This window comes from Tympanuchus pallidicinctus, unplaced genomic scaffold (assembly GCF_026119805.1).
Source record: "Tympanuchus pallidicinctus isolate F22 unplaced genomic scaffold, pur_lepc_1.0 scaffold13, whole genome shotgun sequence".
In the NCBI taxonomy this organism is placed as follows: Eukaryota; Metazoa; Chordata; class Aves; order Galliformes; family Phasianidae; genus Tympanuchus; species Tympanuchus pallidicinctus.
Window position 1 is genome coordinate 16,811,907 of NW_026294648.1, and position 19,178 is coordinate 16,831,084.

General features: G+C 53.4%; 1 protein-coding gene across 5 annotated transcripts in view; it reads right to left on the reverse strand.

Moving 5' to 3' along the window:
- The window catches only part of ZMYM3 (zinc finger MYM-type containing 3), a 30,360-nt gene that overhangs the window by 11,078 nt on the left and 104 nt on the right, over nucleotides 1-19,178 (reverse strand). Inside the window, exons 1-13 of one of the 5 annotated variants that reach the window (XM_052673629.1) lie at nucleotides 19,022-19,152; nucleotides 9,611-10,510; nucleotides 8,900-8,940; nucleotides 8,430-8,499; nucleotides 7,367-7,655; nucleotides 6,563-6,740; nucleotides 5,929-6,141; nucleotides 5,217-5,367; nucleotides 4,537-4,652; nucleotides 2,415-2,501; nucleotides 1,945-2,095; nucleotides 1,191-1,363; nucleotides 602-767 (exon numbers count right to left, since the gene is read on the reverse strand). In XM_052673629.1, coding sequence (XP_052529589.1) covers nucleotides 602-767; nucleotides 1,191-1,363; nucleotides 1,945-2,095; nucleotides 2,415-2,501; nucleotides 4,537-4,652; nucleotides 5,217-5,367; nucleotides 5,929-6,141; nucleotides 6,563-6,740; nucleotides 7,367-7,655; nucleotides 8,430-8,499; nucleotides 8,900-8,940; nucleotides 9,611-10,496 — 2,521 coding nt within the window. In that variant the 5' untranslated portion in view covers nucleotides 10,497-10,510; nucleotides 19,022-19,152. Of the gene's footprint in view, nucleotides 1-601; nucleotides 768-1,190; nucleotides 1,364-1,944; nucleotides 2,096-2,414; nucleotides 2,502-4,536; nucleotides 4,653-5,216; nucleotides 5,368-5,928; nucleotides 6,142-6,562; nucleotides 6,741-7,366; nucleotides 7,656-8,429; nucleotides 8,500-8,899; nucleotides 8,941-9,610; nucleotides 10,511-17,922; nucleotides 18,026-18,476; nucleotides 18,585-19,021; nucleotides 19,153-19,178 lie in introns of those variants that run through there. The other 4 variants (XM_052673628.1, XM_052673627.1, XM_052673630.1 and 1 more) reach the window with 4 other exon arrangements.

Consider the following 19,178-nt stretch of genomic DNA (forward strand, 5'->3'; position numbering starts at 1 on the left):
TAGGTAGGACTCCAATCTAACTTCACAAGACAGAGTGCCTCCAGCGGCTCTGCGCTCCCTCAAGATCGGTCTAGGTTCAGCTCTGGCTGAGGAGAGCCCACCTACAGCATCACCAGCACCACTTCCTGCAGCACCCTGTGTTTTCCTTGAATGCTTCCCATCCAAGCACTGACCTGGCCCAATCCTGATTAGCTTATGAGATCTGAGAAGGTCACAGCTCGGAGGTGGTGTGGGGCTGCAGGTGGATTATCATGCCAAGCCACGCTGTCCCCTAACCCTGCATATCGAGCTCTCCGCTGGCAACATGAGGATGGAATCGCCCATTAAATCCCTGAGTATCCTCGCTAAGAGTGTGAGCTACAGGCAGCACGCTGGCACCGGCTCCTCCCGTCTGGGCCCTGTGTGTCATAGAACCATAGACGTTAGAGATGGAGAAGCCCCATTAGGTCCCACTCCGTCCTTTCCCCCCCAAGGGCCAGTGCAGGATTGTTCCCTAGCGTCTCATCCAGTCCCAGGCAGGAAGCTTCCACCCCTTGCTGTTCAGTCTTCCCTGTGTCTCTCAGACTGAGCTATGCAGGTCCCCTCCCTCCCTCCTACTCACTGTTCAGCAGGCTCTCGGGCCCCTTCTGCGTGTCCAGGTTGGGCTGGTTCTGTTGATTGTAAAATCGCAGCAGACACTGCTGGTTGCAGAAGTGTTTGATTTGCCCTCGCCAGTGGATGGTTTCCAGCAGCTTCCCCTGACGCTTGCAGGCATGGCACCGAGCTGCCTAAAGCCCGCATCAGCAGGAGAGAAACAACGAGTAACTAACCACACCCCCTCCGAGTGCAACACAACTCTCCAGTGAAAGGTGCACATGGCAAGGTGCTGTGAGCTTCCCCACAGCAGTGCCCTGCCAGTGCCAGCCGGGGTCTCCAGCGGTGCGAACTTCTCACTGCAGCACTAGCCGCCGATCCAGCACTGTGAGCTTCCTCAGTGCAGTGCTCTGGCAGGATCAGCTGGGGACTCCAGCTACGTGAGCTTCCCCGTAGCAGTGTCCCGTCATTGCCAGGCAGGACTCCAGCAGTGCCAGGTTCTCCGCAGCAGTGCCAGCCAGACTCCAGCAGTGCGAGCTTCCTCAGTGCAATGCCCACTTATCTGGGTGCCGTGCCCACCACAGCACTTAGCACAAGCTGCCAGTGCCAATACTGACCTTGAAGTACCAGAGCAAGTATTTGCTTTTGCAGTCTTCACTACAGAAGTCCCAGGTGCTGCCCTCCAGCTGCTCGGTGACCGCCCGCTGGCAGGTCTGAGAACAGTAGGTGCAGGTGATGCAGCACAGGCCCAGGTTCTTGGTGAAATCCTGTTTGTAAAGAAGCACACACCCTGCGGAGAAACAATAGGAGTGAAACCTTCCCAGGATGAACTGGGGGCCTCCCTGACCCAAACATGACCAGAATCCAGGTCTGCGGAGACAACAGAGCACACGCAACACACTGTAGGGAACAATCCAGCACTGGCCCCTGGGGCTGGGATAAGATGGGACCTCATGGGGACTTGCCATCTCTCACCTCCATGCTTCTAGGAAGAGTCTGACTCCAACCTCCTGTGTGCAGGAACCCAGCAGGCAGGGCAAGGCCAGGTCAGGCCAGCCCAGACGCAAGAGCGTAGAAGTGCATGATGACAGGAGGAGCGGAGCTGCCACCTGCTGTCTCCCCAGCCCCCAGAGAGAGAAAAGCTGTGAGAAAGCCCTCCCCAAGGACACAATGAACGGTAAAGATCTTGCCCTAGGGCCTGGCTGGACAGCAAGCCATCCCCACTGACAGTCCTCCCTTCACTGCATGGTGAGGCTCTCGCCCCAGGGCCTGGCTAGACAGTCTCCCCTCTGTTCCACTCCATGCTCTCTTCTCCTCCCCCAGCAAGGGCTGGCATGGGGGATCTGCCTCTCCCGTGCCTTCCCCAAGTACCTTCGCTGCAGAAGTTCTTCTCCACCCCTGAGAAGCGGATCTTCTCATGCAGCAGCTTCTCCTGCTTGCAGTGCTCACACTGAGACACTACCCCACGTAGCCGCTTGAAGTCCTCACAGCAATCCTTGCAGCAGAACTGATACATCTTGTCCTGCCAAAAAGACCACCACCAGGTCAGGCAGGCTGGCAGGAGGTCCCCACGCTTCCCAGGGAAGCAAGACTACGGGTCTGAGACAAGTCCCCAGCTCCCCTGGCAGGGTTTGGCAGAGGAGGTCTCCTCCCACCCTTCTGACGTGCTGCTGAACATCAGCAGAGCAGCATTCAGGCGCATCTCCAGGCACGTCTCTATGGCCAAGGCATTCAGAGCAATGGCTCAGAAAGGACTCTCCTTGGAGCAGGGAGAGGAAGAGCTCTGTGGTCCTTGCAGGGGTTGACCTCAGCCTCCACATCCCCCTGGGAAAAGTCCTCACCTGCCAGTCTAGGATCTCTGGCTTCCCGGTGAAAAGGTTGTGGCAGTAATGGCAGTTCAGGTGGATCCCACCTTCCGGGCTGGTGTGCTGTAGAAGACAAAGACACCTCATGGAGAGAGGGGCACGCAGAGGGCAGCAAGCACCCGCTCTGCACTGCCACCAGTCGTCCCTCCTGCTCCACTGACCACCGCAGTCCATCTGCCCCTGCTCAGACCTGCGCTGGCTGCCACTGGCAGTGACTCACAGTCAGTCCATCAGATCACATCTCAAGCTCCTGGAGAACAGATTCTTCAGTAACTCCACTTTGCTTCCAATGTACTGGGTCCAGTTCTCCAGAGGGCGTTTTCAGGCTCCCACCCTTCTGCACTGGAGCACACTCAGAGATGGTGGCTCTGCTACCTCTTCTGAGACTTTCTCTAAAAGACCTTGAAGCCTGGTTTCTATTTTCAGGGTAATGTAACTTCCGAATTCAAGCAGCCATTCTCATCCCACATTCCTCTGCTAGATTAAAGAGCCATTTAATACTTGGTGTCTTGTCCACAGGGATATCCTCATTAATAAAGTCATCTTCAGGTTTTCATTCCGATGATCTCAGATAAGGTGCTCTGTCAGTGCCACTTTTTTTTTTGAGGTTCTGTGCAATTTTGCAGCTTTTCTTCAGCATACTTGCTATTTTTCTTCAACATTAATAACAATTGGGCATTGGATGAAGGTCCTTCCTACCTGCTCAGTATTCTAGGTAGATCTTTTGCTTCCTAGGCCCCTAACTTCTCGCTTCCTGCTCTCTGCCTGTTTTTGCAATAACCGAATCCTTCTTCTCGTAGCTGTAAACTGAGGCACTCGTGCTTAATGGCCAATCTGATGCAATCCAGAGGGTTTTTTCTACATCCTTACTTTCCAGGATTCACATCCCAGCATTACCTGAGTAAGGCTGATCTTGCACCGAACTGTAAGTACACATCAGGAGGATCCAACCTTGCCAAGGAATTCAACTGCTTTGCTGTGTATGACTGCCTTGGCTTCAGCATCACTTAACACTTCACCAGTTTTTGTTTCATCTGCAAAATTTTAGTACGCTTACTTTGACTTTATTTCCAGATGACTGATGAAGATGTTTGACTCCTTGGGCTTAATACTGATCCCTGAGAAGCCATCTTGAAGCACTCCTTCCAATGTTTTTTCTTTACCAAGTGTGTTCTGAGATCTGTCAGTAAGCTGGATCCCGATCCAGGTTATGCATGGCTTTAATGCCATGTTACAATGCTGACTTTACATGGCAATAACTCCTACATTTTATGAAGTCTGTATGTACATTTTATGAAGCTGTAAAGAGACGTCAGCTACCCTCCAGCCACACAGCACGTGATCTTAGCAAACTATTACACCATGATAAAAAAAAAGAATAGAAAAAGAGAACAGTAACAAACAGACAAACAGACACTGCAACTGCCCGAAAATAACTTTCCTTCTCTAGATTCTCTAAGTTTTCCCAGTTGCCCAAGGCACATCCTGGCCTAAGTTTCTCAGGTCTTCCTGGCTGTTTCTTTGTTTTTTGACAACTGTACAAAATGAACATTCTTCCAGTTGCCTTTGAATACTATGAACATTTAATGTATACCCAAACTCAACACCAGAAAACTCAACGTCATCAGTCAAGCCTTTGAGGACAATTAGAGTTGAGGTATCCAAGTCTGCTGGATGTAAATTTCAGACAACATGACCTAGAAGACTTCTGTTTCTTGGTGATCCCTGGCTCAGAGAGCAGCTCTGCCTCTTTCCATTCTAGCAGGTGCCCATGGTGCTTTGCTAGCTTACTTGCAGCACACCTGTAAGGCCGCTATGTTCCAAACTGCTCATGCAATGCAGCTCTGTGCTGTACTCCTACGTGGCATAACCTGATAGACTGGAGAGAATTACAGCCAGTCTTATTCCAAATGAAGTGAGGGGAAGGTGGGGCCAAGACCAAGGAATTAAGCAACTGCAGTCATCGGAATGCCTGTGCTTCAGTAGAGATTTTCTTACAGACACCCCCTGAGGAGCCTGAAGAAGCTGCAGCCTCTGCTACGTGTGAAAAGAGGCAGGAGCTCTAGGGCCCAGCCCAGCATGAAGGATTTTTCAGTACCTGGAATTTGGTCCAGCAGCTGGGGCTGCAGAATTGGTAGACAACCCGGTCTGTCTTGTTGTAATAGCAGGGTTCAGATAAACTCTTTCTGCAGAAGCTGCAGGGTCTAGGGGGACCTGATGAAACAGATAGGAATTGGTGAGGGCAGCAGCACAGGACACGGGTCTAGACTCTGAGGATGGCATGCAATCTACTCACTCATCCTCAGTCAAGTTATTACAAAAAACGAAGGGACAAGAACACCAGGAAACTAAGAGCACCAGATTCTGCTAGGACAGAAATGTTAAACATGGATGGAAAGCAGACTGGTTCAAATAAGTGATACTGGCTATATGGAAATTTGGACAAAACAGCTTGCACTACTTGCATCAGTCATCAGAGGCCATACCCACTCCTGAACACAGTGGTAATCTACGTAATGGGGAGGACAATGACAGCACAGTGCGGTACTACAACTGCCTCCTGCATCCTTAGGAACAGCAACAGACACTACCCCTCAGCACCACGATGGCTACACGTTGCAATGAGTACCTCTCTCTCCACATCTCTTTCATTTATCACCCTGGACTCCTCCCCAGACACCTTCCCACATTCTTTCCAGTCTTATCTACAAGCAATAACAAGTACAAAGACAGGAGTTGAGTAGAAAGGTGACGAAATCACTGTATGAGGGTCCTTACCAACCAAGCCTGACTGCTTCACTTTGTGGGAGGTAGTGCAGCAAATGGAGCAGAACAGTCCCATCTTGCCACTGCGATCCACATTGGGCAGCATGTCAAAGTTTTTGCACAGCGTCTTGCACCACATGCAAGGATAGACTCGGGTGTTCTTCTGCAAACACAGAGCAGAACAGAGCTGTCAGGGAACCTTACACAGAACACCAGGTCCTATCCTCATACTCCATCCCACCACTGCATCCACCACAGAGCAGCTCTCCTGCAGGAAAGACCTGATGTGAGGAGCAAGGCTCGCAATCTGTAGGTTCAGGTTGTAGTCAAAAAACCCGCCTTTGGCACCCCTTCTTCTCACTTCAAGGGTACTCGAAGGAAAACAAGACTTGGAAGTCCCATCAGGGCAGTTGAGTGAAGTTTACTCTGGCTACAGATACAACTAAGCATGCTAGCTGCATCTACCTGTGGAACTGCCCTGTCCAGCTGTGTCTGAGTGTTCAACCTGTGCTTGGGTCCAAGATGGACCCCAACCAGTATAACAAAGTTCTGTTTCAAAGTTTCTTCACAGCAGACTCTTAAGATATTTTGTCAGCAATAGAAGGCCAAGGAGGTTCAAGCTGCCTGCTACTGCATAAAACATTCTGTGCCAAACCAAAGAAAGGAGCTGAGTGCCCAAGAGGAGCCCCCCTTCCTGCAACCCCCAGCAGCTGACTCCACACACCTTCTTGTAACTGTTGAGACAGCTAGAGTTGCAGAAGCGCTTTTGCTGGCCTTCATGGAAGAGGTACTCCACGGGCATGCCCTTATTGTATATATAAAGTCCACAGTAGTCACAACAGTTGGTTTTCAGCCCCTTGGTGGCTCGGAACTTGGTGAAGCAGGCGTCGCTGCAAATGCGGTGAACTACATTCCCATTGCTGACCTCATGCTGGACCTGCAGAAACAATATTGCTGTCACTCTCACAGAACACCGTGGGCCTCTCTCCCACACAGGCACCCTGCTATCAAAACCCCTGGGAGAATGGGCTGTCACGCTAAAACTGTGACAAGTGCCACACTGGGAGCTGCTGGGGACTCAGGCTGGCCTCCAGCCAAAAGCCAGCAGAGCAACTGGGAGAGCGGAGTGGCAGAAAGCAATGATCTGCAGGGTGGGGAGAAGCAGAAGCCTTATTTCTGGGAATAAGAGCTGCCTCACAGTCAGAAGGAAAAGTGTGGGAGGGAGTCCAAGGCAGCTCTGGAGCTAAGGCTTCACACCATAGGAGAACCCAGCAAATGTGCAGTGATGGAACCAGGTAGGGCTGAGGGCTGGAGGTCACAATAACCAGATCCAGGACAAGAGAAAGAGATTTGCTTACCTCACCAGGTTTATGGCAGACACTGCAACGGATGGTGTCTGAGGGGTCTGCAAACTGAGGTGCTGGTCTCTGTTGCTGGGCCTCATAGAGGGAGAGGCAGACGGAGGTGCAGAACTCATGGAAAGAGCCACCTGAACCAATCTGGGCAACCACAGAATCCCTGGTATTCCAGATCTCTCTGGGGATCAAAAGGAGACTTGTTAGCACAAGAACACACCAGTCCTGCCACTAAGCAAACTGCAGTGAGGGAAATTTCTGTTATCCCAAGGGAATTGTCCCACATGAGCCTCTGTCCCAGCCCAGAGCCCAGTTTCAGGTGGTGCCTGAAACATGCAAGAGTTTGTTGTGAGAGCAGACTTAGATTTAGGTTGGATGTTAGGGGGAAGTTCTTCACAAGGAGAGTAGTTAGGCCCTGGAACGGGCTGCCCAGGGAGGCTGTGGATGCCCCGTCCTTGGACGTGTTCAAGGCCAGGTTGGACGGGGTCCTGGGCAACCTGATCTGAATGTGTACGTTTGGTGGCCCTGCTAGGCAGGGGGGTTGGAACTACATGATCCTTGAGGTCCCTTCCAACCCGGGTGATTCTGTGATTCTGTGACAGGGATAAGGGGAATTAAGCCAAGCAGGGAGAGACAGTAAGTAACATAAAGGGAGTGGAGGGAGGAGGGAATGCATGAAGAAGACACGGGGTGACGGCTGGCAGAGTGACACGGGTGACAAAGGAAACATGGGAGTCACAGAGCCGTGGGGAAAACGCGCGGGGTGACGAGCGCAGAATCACTGAGGAGAAGGGAACGATCACACACTTTTTACAGAAGGTGCAAATCTTCTTGCCGTGCGGCCTCCTCGAGAAGGTGGTGAGACAGGAGCTGGAGCAAAAGAGCTGGGGCAGTCCTTTGCGCTGGTAGGCGGTCTGGCCCTTCTGCAGCGGGGTCCGGCAGTTGGCACACGTCATCTTAGCGACGGAACGGGCAGCTCTCTGAGCCGTCTGAGCGCGCAACGACATGCGAGTGGAGCGGCGGGTGCGGAAAGGAACAAAATCCTCATCGTTGGGATCATCCACCATGGCATCGGAATCCTCGTCAGAGACCGGAACTGCAAAGAGATTCTCCATCAGGAACTAAAAGTTGTGTGCTTAGAGGGATGCTGGGGCTGTCTGGGGGCATCTTTCTGCGGTTCGTTTAAATGCTTTGTACCTCCCTAAGCGGAATGATAAAGAGACCCTGAAAAGATACTCTAATTGGAGATGAGCTGGAAGGTCCTTAAGCAAATTGGTCTTAAGTTCCCCTCTAGGAAAAGTTATAAGGTGGAACGGATGCCTGAAGTGTAAACATGACAACAGAAAGCCCTATAAGAACCAGTAAACACTGAAGGGAACAAGCTGGATACCAGCCACCTCTCCAGCACAGACAACGACTGACCTACAGTAAAATGTAACAAAATATGACTGCAACACTGGACATAAGGGAGGACAGAGATTTCCTGTATTTCTACAGGTAAGCCCCCAAAATGCAACCTTCCTTCAGGCAGCCTGATGGCACAGAGGCAAAGGAAGAAAGGTTCTGGCTGAGGAAATGGAAGATGGAATGGAAACATCCCTGGCGTTTCATCTTACCATTAGTTGGTGCTTACTGTTATAAACCACTACAAAAATACTGCAACTCTCCCCTCCCCTACCCTGCAAGAGAAAGGCAAGTATCCTGAAATGGGAACTCCAGGAGTGAAGGGACCTGCACTATGTAACAGGAACATCTAAATGAAAGCCCCGAGGTCCTTACTCCCTGTTCACAACACAAACTGCCTGCTTGCACTGGGTCCAGGTCCTGCTCTAGGGCTGAACAAGGGTGATGGCTGACGCTGATTACTCACTGCTCTCAGCAGAGTTCACAGTTTCAGGCCTGGTGCTTTCTGATCTTCTGGCTCGTTCACTTCTTTTCTCCTAGAAGAGATTCAGGAAATTTTTAGACTAACCATTTACTAGGACAACAACGGATAAATATCCCAGATCACTGTGCAGTTTCAATTTCTGAACTTTAAATTTCCACTAGCTAAGCTGAAAAAGGGCAAAACTCCAAAGATATCTGACAAGAGTTGGCCATGTGGGGGAGAGAGGGGAAAGCAGCCTTATGGGAATGATGTTCCACCTGGGGTGGCAGGGACAGACATACTGAAGCCACATGTGCAGCACTGTGGCAGTACTCAGGGATCACTCCATCACTGCAGACATGCAAACTCCCTCCCACAGGGCTGATGAGACAGTCAGTGTCTCAATGAGTCTGGCAACAGTCAGCCACCCTCAGTGTTCCCACAGCATACGTACTTGACTGTATTCTCCTCACCTTCTCAGTTTGGGGCACACTTCCCTTCCGAGACAGGCCTTCTGCAACAGAAGCACAGAAGAAACTTTAATCTGATATCTTGCTTTTGTCCAACAGAAGAGAACTGATGTTCAAATGCAGCCCTCCTCTGGGTCAGTCTGCATATATAGCCTCAGACAGAGCCAGCTATTCTTGGGGGGGTTCAGACAGAGGAAAGCTCCTAAACCCACCACTTGCAGGTATAGATAAATACATGTGGTCTGGCAGAAGTCCTTACAGGAGAGACCTTCCTGCATGCGGGAAAGGCTGGGCAGCTGCCTCCAACTGCATGACTGTGGAGACTGAGCACATCCTGAGGATGGCCAGCTTGGACAGTGGGACTTCACCTACCGGAAATCCTCATCTCCAAAAAAGACCCCAAGGATGAGGAGAAAGATGTGCAGCAGCAGCTTTATCAGAGAAGCTCCTAGCTAACACAAGCACTAAAAATCAAAGTTAAAGCTAGGAAAACCAGAGTGAGAGCTTGTGCACACCAAAAGAACAGCTTCCAGAACATTAATCCAGATAAGAGAGACACTTTTCCCATATTTAGTCCGTCAGTAACATCACTGATTTCCAAGGTAAAGGAAGACAGAAAAGCTGGAGCTCAGAGCACTCTCCAACTTCAGAGGAGTGCAGTCCAGCAGCCTTCTGAGCAAGAGGAAGCCAAGTCCTGCAGAAACAACAACCTACCTGCTGGTAACGCAGCTTCCTCTGCCCTCAGTCCAGTGCTTTCTCTCAGTGAGTTGTTCCCATCGTCATTCCATTCCTCTGCTTTCTTTTCCTGCGCGGGCTCACAGGGCAGAGCTGCCATACTGCTGTCTGGGCTCAGCTCCACCTCTGCGTCCCCCGGCAGTCCTTCCCTCTGCACAGGTGAGCTTTTCCTCGGTGCCTTCAACCTCGTCTTTTTTGGCTGCTTAAGGCTGAGTTGTGGAGGGGCTCCCGGCGGACTCGAGGCTTGTGCTGTGGTTTCTTCTGTGGCTGGGGCACTGCTGAGGTCTCCAGAGTCAGGCGCAGGCTGTGGCGGTGATTCGGGGCCGCTTTCATCAGACAGTGCAGGAATAGCAGCAGCACCATCTTCCTTCAGGTCCCCAGAATTAGTTTTTGGCGCATCTTCCCCTTCTTTCTGTGTTTCTGGAACGAGGGCTTCTTTAGAGATGGCAGAGGAGTCCCCCATCCCACCCTCCCCATCCAGGGAAGGCTGTGCCTTACACAGCTCATCCAGATCCTCTGATTTATTTAGCTCCACCGAGCCAGCAGTTCCATCCAAGTCATCTAACACATCAGGTTTCTCCAGGACGTCCAACACAGTACTGGGTTTATCTAGACTGAGGTCATTTGATTTGTGTTGCTCAGACAGGCTGTCTCCTTCCTCCTGAAGGCCTGAGTCCCCGTCTGCAGTCATTTGCTTGGACTGATCCCAGTCTGGGGGCCGAAGAACTGAAGCTTCCTGGGTAGAAGCCGTCTGGGAGCCCAGGAGATCCTCCCCAAACTCCATGTCAGCAGGAAGATCACCAACAAGTGGTTTGTCAGGCAGAGACAGGGGGTCCAGAGACCCCGAAATTTCACTAGAATCCATTTAGATGATGACAACTGGAAACGAGAGAGAGATTTGCAAGTTAATGAAAACCAATCTAACGGCGCATGAGTTGCCTGCTCTTCTGAACGTTGCTGGAGTAAACCAAGGCCTGGCAGCATTGCCTGCAATACCCAGGACACCAGCAAATCAATCACAGCCCTTGTGAGGTTACAAAACTCTGAAGCCAAAAAGCAGCAGCAAGACACAGCAGTTCAGCAAAGCCAGTCTTTCAGAACTCTCTCTACCATCCACATCCCTCAGCACGGCGTGGCAAACAGCCTTGCTTATGATGAAGGACACAGTGGGATAGCAGAAATTACTTGGAGCACCAGTTCAGGAGGCTTCTCACAGCCGTTGTGTGGCGCATAACAACCCGATCCCTGCCTTCTGCTGTGTTTCACCAGACTCAAACCATGCGGCCTCTCCTTTCTCCTCATCTCTTAGCTCTTTACCTATCTTCCCAAATATCTTTTCTCTTGAAACAGAGGCAGAAATAACTTCTCTGTATCTCTGTAGTCTGAGTATTGAACAAGACAGAGAGTGGCGAGACACAGGAATTTTATCAGAGGACAGACCTAAACAATGTCCTAACTAAACTGCAGCTATGATGCAGCCCCATAACTGTGTGGGTGAATGCTCAGACAGGGAACAGCGAGAAAAGACTAAGAACAGCAACTAAGACTAAGAAAAGACTTCCCCCAGAGCTGGGGGAAATTTTGGACGGTGGCAGAAAGTGGAAAAGCCCACGATGTTAAAAGCAGCCATAAGAGGGAGAACGCAGTGAAGTAGGCATGAGCATGCAATGCAGTCAGGAGGAAGGAGCAGTGTGGCTGTGCATGGCATCCATGCAGGGAGGTGCGATGCTCGCCGCTACCAGCAGACGGCCAAAGCCACAGCCCAGCTCTGAAGCCAGCAGCACCACAGGCAGAGAGGCCAAGAGAGGCAAGAAAGCATTTACATTCATATCAGCTAATGATGCACTCTGTCTCCACGAAAAGATAAAAGCTGAAGAAGAAAAGGGAGCTGGATTCTGCAAGGGGCGATGCAGAGCACGAACCGATGGAGCATCATGTCCCCAAAACAGGCTGAACTCCACACCGTGGGGAAGGAAGGCAATGTGATCAGAAGATATGGCAGCAGCCTATCCCCGCACCAGGATCATTCTAATCCTAAATTTGGCACTGTTTCGAGCTCCCAAGCAGAAAATTCTGCGTTGCTGCTCGTTTGGGCTTACTGTGAGCACGGTCCATCTATACCATTACAGAAGGAAGGATGAAATAATTTCAGTGGTGATGGCTGATCGGTTCTTCACGTCCTTCCCCCTGAAAGGATCACCGAGGCTCCCTCACAGATGGTTCGCTCGGAACAAAATAGGAAATATTTGGATAGAGAACGAACCCGACTTCTGAATCTCATTTAAGCAGGGCTCGGGGAATTGGATTCTACAGGTCATTATCTCTTTGTTTTATCTAAAAAACACAGCGACGTTTTCTGCTTCAGCAACAGACAAGCACAGAAGTTGTCATCTTCAGCATCTCAGCAAATTTCATCACTAAGGACTGATTATTCCATTCGTTTCCTCCAGCTACACGGGAGACAAAGCCTCCAGAACGAGCCAATCCCACAGCAATGCAGAACATAACGTGTGCTTTAAGGTGGATGACAGGGAGAAGAACAAAGCAAAACAGAAGCAGAGACATTTGAAAGGGAGGCCGTGAGGATTTGAAGCTGTGAGAATCCTCTCCAGATCAACGTGTTTTCTGCTGTTCCTGATAGAAACAGTGCTTCCTTCTGGAAGCCGTTCCCTGCATCCCCAGACAGACAGCAGACCTTACAGCAATACAGCAGGAAGGTCGAGCCACCCAAATGAACAAAGAAAGTCGATGCAGTGAACATCACTGAGGTGATGTTCTGACCATATGGAGAGACCCTGGGAAAAATTCTGGAGCATAAGGAATCAGAGGACAGTGCAGCAGCCTATGAAAACCAACCAACTTGCAGTGCTAGCCACGCGCTCTTCAAATAGACTGACAGCACATGGTTCCAACAGCGTAAGCCTCAGCACTGCCTTCAGGCTCTGGGCCTATTCAAACACCTCGTTTCTATTGCCACAAGAACAGATACCTGGGGAGAGAGCGTAAGAAACAGAACAGGACCATCAGCTGCTGAAGAACTGCTTGGATTGAGCTGCACTGAGAACATCTCCGGACGAATCCTTGTGGCTTTGCTTTGAAGCAGTTCATGCTCTGCGCCTCCAAAAGCTCCCGTTGCAGTTCGTTCTGCAATCTGCCATTTTGTTCTAAAAAGAAGTTGCTGTGCTGCAGCAGAAATCCATGACAAGGAGATAGGGAAGCAGAGAGGTGCTGACTTTTGCTATTTGTTTATAATAATCTGGAAAAGCTGAGGTCTGTGTGGCGATGGACCCAAAACGATGCTGCAAGTAGTTTGGGTGGGAAAGGAGGAATGTCTCTGCCCATCACTGCAATCCTGTCTCCCTGACAGCACTCTTCACGGTGACTTTTAGCTGCCAGCTGCTCAGGATCAAGAAGGCAGCCCATAGGACAGGAGAGAAGGATGCTTTCCAGCCTTGTCGGCTGCTCTGAAGCTGAACTGTACCTGAGAAAATGAGAGCTGCTGAGCTGCAGCAAGGTAAGAAACACTGCTTTATTTGCCCCAGGCTTTCCAATTCATCCAGACTTTCTGCTGAGCTTCACAGCGAGTCATGCTGCCAACTGAACGTGAACTTCACCTCCTGGTAAGGTCTCTTCTCACTACCTCCAATAGACGAATAACAGCTTATTGTTTCTGGCAGATGCTGAAATGATCTGCCACATTTCTACTTCCTTTTTCATTCCGTCTGCCTGAAATCCTCCTGCTTTCCAGCCACATAACTGGCAACAAGGGAAGCACACTGGAGCACGACTCTGCTAAAAAGAAGAGACTGCTGCAATCCTGCTCAGCTGCAGAGGGTGCAGCCGCCCCACTGAATATTTGGGATCTCCTCACTTGGGACTCGGCACCATCCTCTCCAGAACAGTCAGCAAGTGTAACTCCTGGGAGCAGTAAGCTGAGGGTGAAGCCCTCTGCACAACAGCACAGTGCTTCTCAGGCAGCACCCAGAGCTTCCAGAGAGGCCATGGGATTCCACCAACACACGACTGGCACGGGGTGCAGCTCAGAACATCAAACCCAACCGTGTGTAAGAGCAGACCTGCCCTGGCTTTCCACCAAAGAGGGCACAAGGGTCTTCTCTTGGACCAGGAAGCTCAATGGGGACAGCCAGGAACACCTGGCCACCTGCTTATTAAAAACAGTACGAGAGACATCGCTGGTGCTGTAACAGCACAGATCTCCCACATCTGAGTGCCTTTATTCAGCTGACTGTTAGCAGGGGAATACGTGGCCTACCTGGAAAAAATGAGGAGCCACCATCAAGTATTTAATTAAAATCAGAAAGTGAGAAAAAAACGAAGAATGATGTTGTTGCAATGCCTGCAAGCCTCTGCTGCATGCAGAAGGGTGCAGCTGCCTTGCAACTGCCTGCCTCCAGCACAGGGGCAGCGACTGCAGGCTACACTTCCAACCTGCTGTCACCAACCACACGTTCACAGCATGGTCCTGAGCAGCACGTCTTCATTAACCATTGCACCTTGAATGACAGATAGGGTAAAAGCTCACTTCATCACAGCCATTTATCTGAGTTTATCCAGGCAGTTTATAGGCCTGCAGATTGAAGCGCTGCAAACATTTATTACAGATTGGCTAACTCATTTTAAAGCAAATTAATTTATAAAGAATCGCCAGGGAACCACGTGTGCTGCTACAGACAGGCTTCAGTCCAGTGAAAATTCTCCAGAAAGGAACAGAATGTCATTATTCAAAGCACACACCACCATTGGTGCCATCCAAACCCGCTGCCACACAGCACTACGTTAAGCCATCACCAGCTCCTTGAAGACAGATGCTGGAAGAGCTGGGATGTTAACACCTTCCAGTGGTAAACCTACTTCATTATGGAAAGAAATGGGGAGATGTGACACACCTGCAAATGATAATTAAAGGAAAAAAAGGTCCTGAGCAAAGGAGCCTTCAGAATGACAAATGCACAAGAAGATTCCAAGGGCTGGAAGTCAAAGCTGGACAACCCCCACGATACCAATGATGGCTGTCCAACAGCCCCAAACCAGGGGGCAAAGGCCAAAGCCAGACTTTTCTCCATCAGGAGCACCAGTTTAGGGTGCAGGCCTTGGGCTTATAGGGCTGGAGCAACTCTCCTACAAAGAAAGGTTGAAGAAACTGAGCTTGTTTAGCCTGGAGGAGAGACGGCTCTGGGGAGACCTCATGGTGGCCTTCCAGTACTTGAAGGGAACATATAAACAGGAGGGGAAATGGCTGTTTGTGAGGGTGGATGGTGATGGGACAAGGGGAATGGTTTCAAAGTGAGACAGGGGAGGTTTAGGTTGGATATGAGGAGGAAGTTTTTCACACAGGGTGCTGAGGCACTGGCACAGGTTGCCCAAGGAGGCTGTGGATGCCCCATCCCTGCAGGCATTCAAGGCCAGGCTGGATGTGGCTCTGGGCAGCCTGGGCTGCTGGTTGGTGACCTGCACACAGCAGGGGGTTGGAACCAAACGGTCATCGTGGTCCTTTTCAACCCAGGCCATTCTATGATCCTGTGACAGCAGTCATCCACAGCAGCAACAGGGCCCAAACCTTCCAGCACAGAGCAGGGATGCTGTAGAACACCAGGGGTTCCCTACCAGTTCCTCAAAGGCAGGACCAGCCAGACTAAATTTTGACCTTGTGTTCCCCAAATGACATCTTAGCTTCAAGCAGGAGAAAGGTAAGTTTCCAAATTCTTGCAGAATTGTCTGGAATTACACTGACCAGAAGACTTCTTACAGCACTTCAAAGGCACTTGCCTACGTTCCACACACACCATCATCATCTGCTATTAATCCAGCACTTCTGTAACAGCACTAAACCCCATGACAACAAAAACAAGCACACTTATCCATCAGGGATGCCATCCTGGTGGCGGTTTGAAGCTGCTCGGATGCTCTCAGATCTTTTCCTGAGACCAGCATCCCCCAGGCTGTAAGTGTCAAGGCCCTGCAGCAGAGAAACGAGCAACAAGTCTACGTGCAGTCCAACACAACTTTCTTTGTTTGGCTGTGTTAAAACAGAGGCCTTAGCAGTTGACACCTGGCGTCTGGAGAGCAATTCAGCTTCAAGAACCAACTCCACTCAGAGATCAGGTCAGAGAGCAAAACTCCTGCTACTTGTACTGCTCTGTGTCTGCAGAATGAACAAGCAGCACTGCTTCCAAGGCTCACTGCCTGCCACGTGACAGCATCTGCCAAATCCCTGTTACACACAAGGGGTTAAAAACCTGTGTGAGCACCACCTGATGCCCAGCAAAAAAAGCAAGGAGGTGCACAGCATACTTGAGCAGCACCTGAAGAAGCTGCCTTAATGACCTTAAGGTGCTGATTAAAAGACAGAAATGGAGATTGGTCCAAGAAAAATGCCCATCTCTCTTCCTGTCGCTAAATGTGGCTGGAGCACGTCACAGCACCCAACACAGTCCTGGACTTCCCCACAGAAGTCACAGCCACCTGGGAGCAGGAGAGGGGGGTTCCATGCACAGCAAGTGATTGGGAGCCCTAAGGGACATGAGGGGCAGCTCAGCCCCGGAGCTCAACAAGACAAAGCCCTCAGCAGCCTCCTCTGAAGGCAGCTCTGCTGTGAGCAGCTGGGATGCAGACCTGAAGCCCATTCTGTCCTCTTCCTGTTTTCTGCCTGAAACTTATCATGGTGGGAAGAGAGAGGAGACAACAGGAGAGAATTCTCAGGGAGAACGTACCTGTGAGAGCAAAACAAAGCTCTCCTTAAGAAGCCTTAGAGATCCGAAACGACTGAAGTGCAAGATGAGATGTAGTCAGCCCTTCCTGCAGTCCCAGGTTTCTCTACAAGGTCCCCATCATCGGGTCCCCTAAAAGCAGTGTCAGCCTTGGGATGCTTCACCCCCGTGCAGCTGTAAAACTGATTGCAGTGATGCTGCACTGCACAGACCAATGGCTGAGTCCAAAGAGGGCTGGGAAGGACGGTCTCAAGTACTGCCCTTTCCCAACCTGTGCTGCCAGCAGGGGAAGGAAGAAGTTTGCACTTTGAACATGCTACCAAGATTAAAACAATGCTATCCTAACACGATCTCCATTCAGATAACAAGACTAATTGTCATAGCTGCAGCCAACCACATTCTTCCCTCATTTTGCTTTCACCGCCTTCTACACAAGAGGCTTCTGACAGCACACGTGTCCATCAGGGCCGTGCATCCCCAAACCACTGGCCACCTCACAAGGATCTGCAACCCAAGGCAGGCTGTGGGCTCAGCCTCGACCCCTCGCTCCGTGCCAGGGCTGCCAAGAGACAGGTGTGCCCTGCTATCACTGTGCGCCAATGGCTGTGCCAAGCTGCATCCCCCAGATGAAGGGGAAGTGTGGGCAGAGTATGGGAGTACAGCAAGCAGAGCCACCAGCTGCTGACTGAGAGGTGGCAGCCCTGGGGGTGGGGGCAGAGCTGTGCTCTTATCTCAGGTTTGATCCTGGGTTCGGAGGGTGATCTGAAAGAAGGCAGGTTTGAAGTCTTCTTGGGGAATGCAGTGGCAGCGAGAGATAAATACATCACAGCCTTGAATGAGAGCTAGGGCTGAGGGAAGGAAGGAGCAGGAACGGAGCAGCTCATCACAACAGCAGACCCCAGAGACCATTTCTGAGCAGGAGGCTGATCCTCCTGTCCCCACCAGCACTCCACGCTGACCCCATCGAGCGATCTCAGAGCTGAGCCTGTCCCCGTGCGGCCGCACGCAGCTCCCAGCCCTGTCAGTGCCAACCAGAGCCAGGGCCGTGGCACCGGCGCTACCGAGCAGGGCGATGCACGGGGTTCAGGGGCCTCCCACACCTTCTCGCGGACGGACGGGCAGACAGACGCCGTGTCCAAGGAACCACGCGCACCGGGCCGCGCTCCCGTTAGCAGAGCGCTGGCTGTGTGCAGGCACGCCCGGCCTCGGCGCGGCGGAGCTCACCGCCCCGTGGTGGCCGCGAGGGGGCGCTGCCACATTTCCACCCCGCCATACGGCGCCCCCCAGCGGCCACCACCGGCAGGGGCGCTTACAGCCGACCCCGCCCCCTCGCCCAGCGGCAAACCCGCCTCCTCCCGCGGGGCGAGCGCTCCGCCCCCCATCCTGCGGGGGGACCCCGCCCCCCACCCGGACCCCGCTCCGCACGCGCCCGCCCCGCCCCCCATGGACGAGCAACGGCCCCCCACCACAGGGCGCCTCGATGTGATCGCCGCACCCCATGCCTTTCAGTCCTCGGCCCCGCGCTGTCCGCATGGAGGTGCCCGCGGGCGGCGCCGTTCGTACCTGGGGCTGCCCAGCGCTGCACCGCCCGTTTTGCCCAGAGCCCGGATTCGGGTCGCGGCCCCTTTAAATGGAGGCGCCGCTCGGAGCCCTCAGCGCGCCGCAGCCCGAGGTGGGGGGGAGACAGCTCCCCATTGGCTGCGCCAAGCGAGGGACGGATCCCCATTGGTTGCGGCGGGGCCGGGGCTCGCGAGACTGGCCGCTGAGCGGCGGCCTCAAAAACGCGGAACGGAACGCGAGCCCGGGAGCGGCGCGGCAGCCCCGCACTCTGCCGGGCGGACGGAAAACCCGGAGCGGAGTTGATCGGAGGAGCGGGACCGCGAGAAGCGACAGCGCGGAGCCGAGCGCGGGCAGCGGCCGCACCCCGGCGGGGGCACGGCGCTGCGCGGGGGACGCGGCGCGGACCGGAACGAGGCACCTCGATCTCCGCAGGACTGCTCGCACGGCGCACAGCGTATCGCCGTCCCGCTCCCCCCCCGTTAACCCTCTCGCCGCACGGCCCCGAGTCCGCCGCCGCCCCAGGTGGCCCAGCCCGGCCGCTCCGCTCCCGCCTCTACCTCCGCGCGGGAGGAGCCCCCCGGCCCGCTCCGGGCGCCGTCGCCACCGCCGCCTCCCCCGGAGCTGGAGCGTCTCCCCGGGGCGGTGAGTGACAGCGCGGCCGGGCGGGGCTTCCGCGGGGGCCCGGGACACGGCACCGCCCCCGGGAGGGGCAGCCCCCGGCCCGCGCCCGCCGCCCGCGCCCCGCCCCCACCGCGGACTCCCCTCCCCCCACAGCGACGCCCCCCGCCCGGGACGCCGCCGGGCTCCCCGCCCCGCCTCGGGACGCTGCTCGCAGCCACCTGCCGTGCCCGGAGCCGCCCGCTCGCTTTTTGTCTCCGGGGAGCGGGGCTGAGGCTGGCGGAGGCGAGGAGAACCCCGTGAGGGCTGCGGACGCCCGAGCGCTGCGTGTCGCTGAGGGAAGCGGAGGGCTTTATTGAACGGCTGCGGACCGAACGCGAGCACCTGCGGCCGCCCCGCGGAGCCCCGTGGCCGACGACGGTCCCCGGAGGCCCCGCGGTTCCGCGAGGAGACCCCAGGTTCCACTCGGGCTTCGGGTACTTACGGGCCGGGCCGCCCCGCTCCCCTCACGGCGTTCCCGCCACCCGCCCGGGCACGCGCACGCGGTTGTGAGGAGAGTGGAGGGGGGGAGACACCGCGCGCGCGCGCACGACGCCGCACGCGCTCCAAGGCGCCGCGGTCCCTTTAAAGCCCTCGGTCCT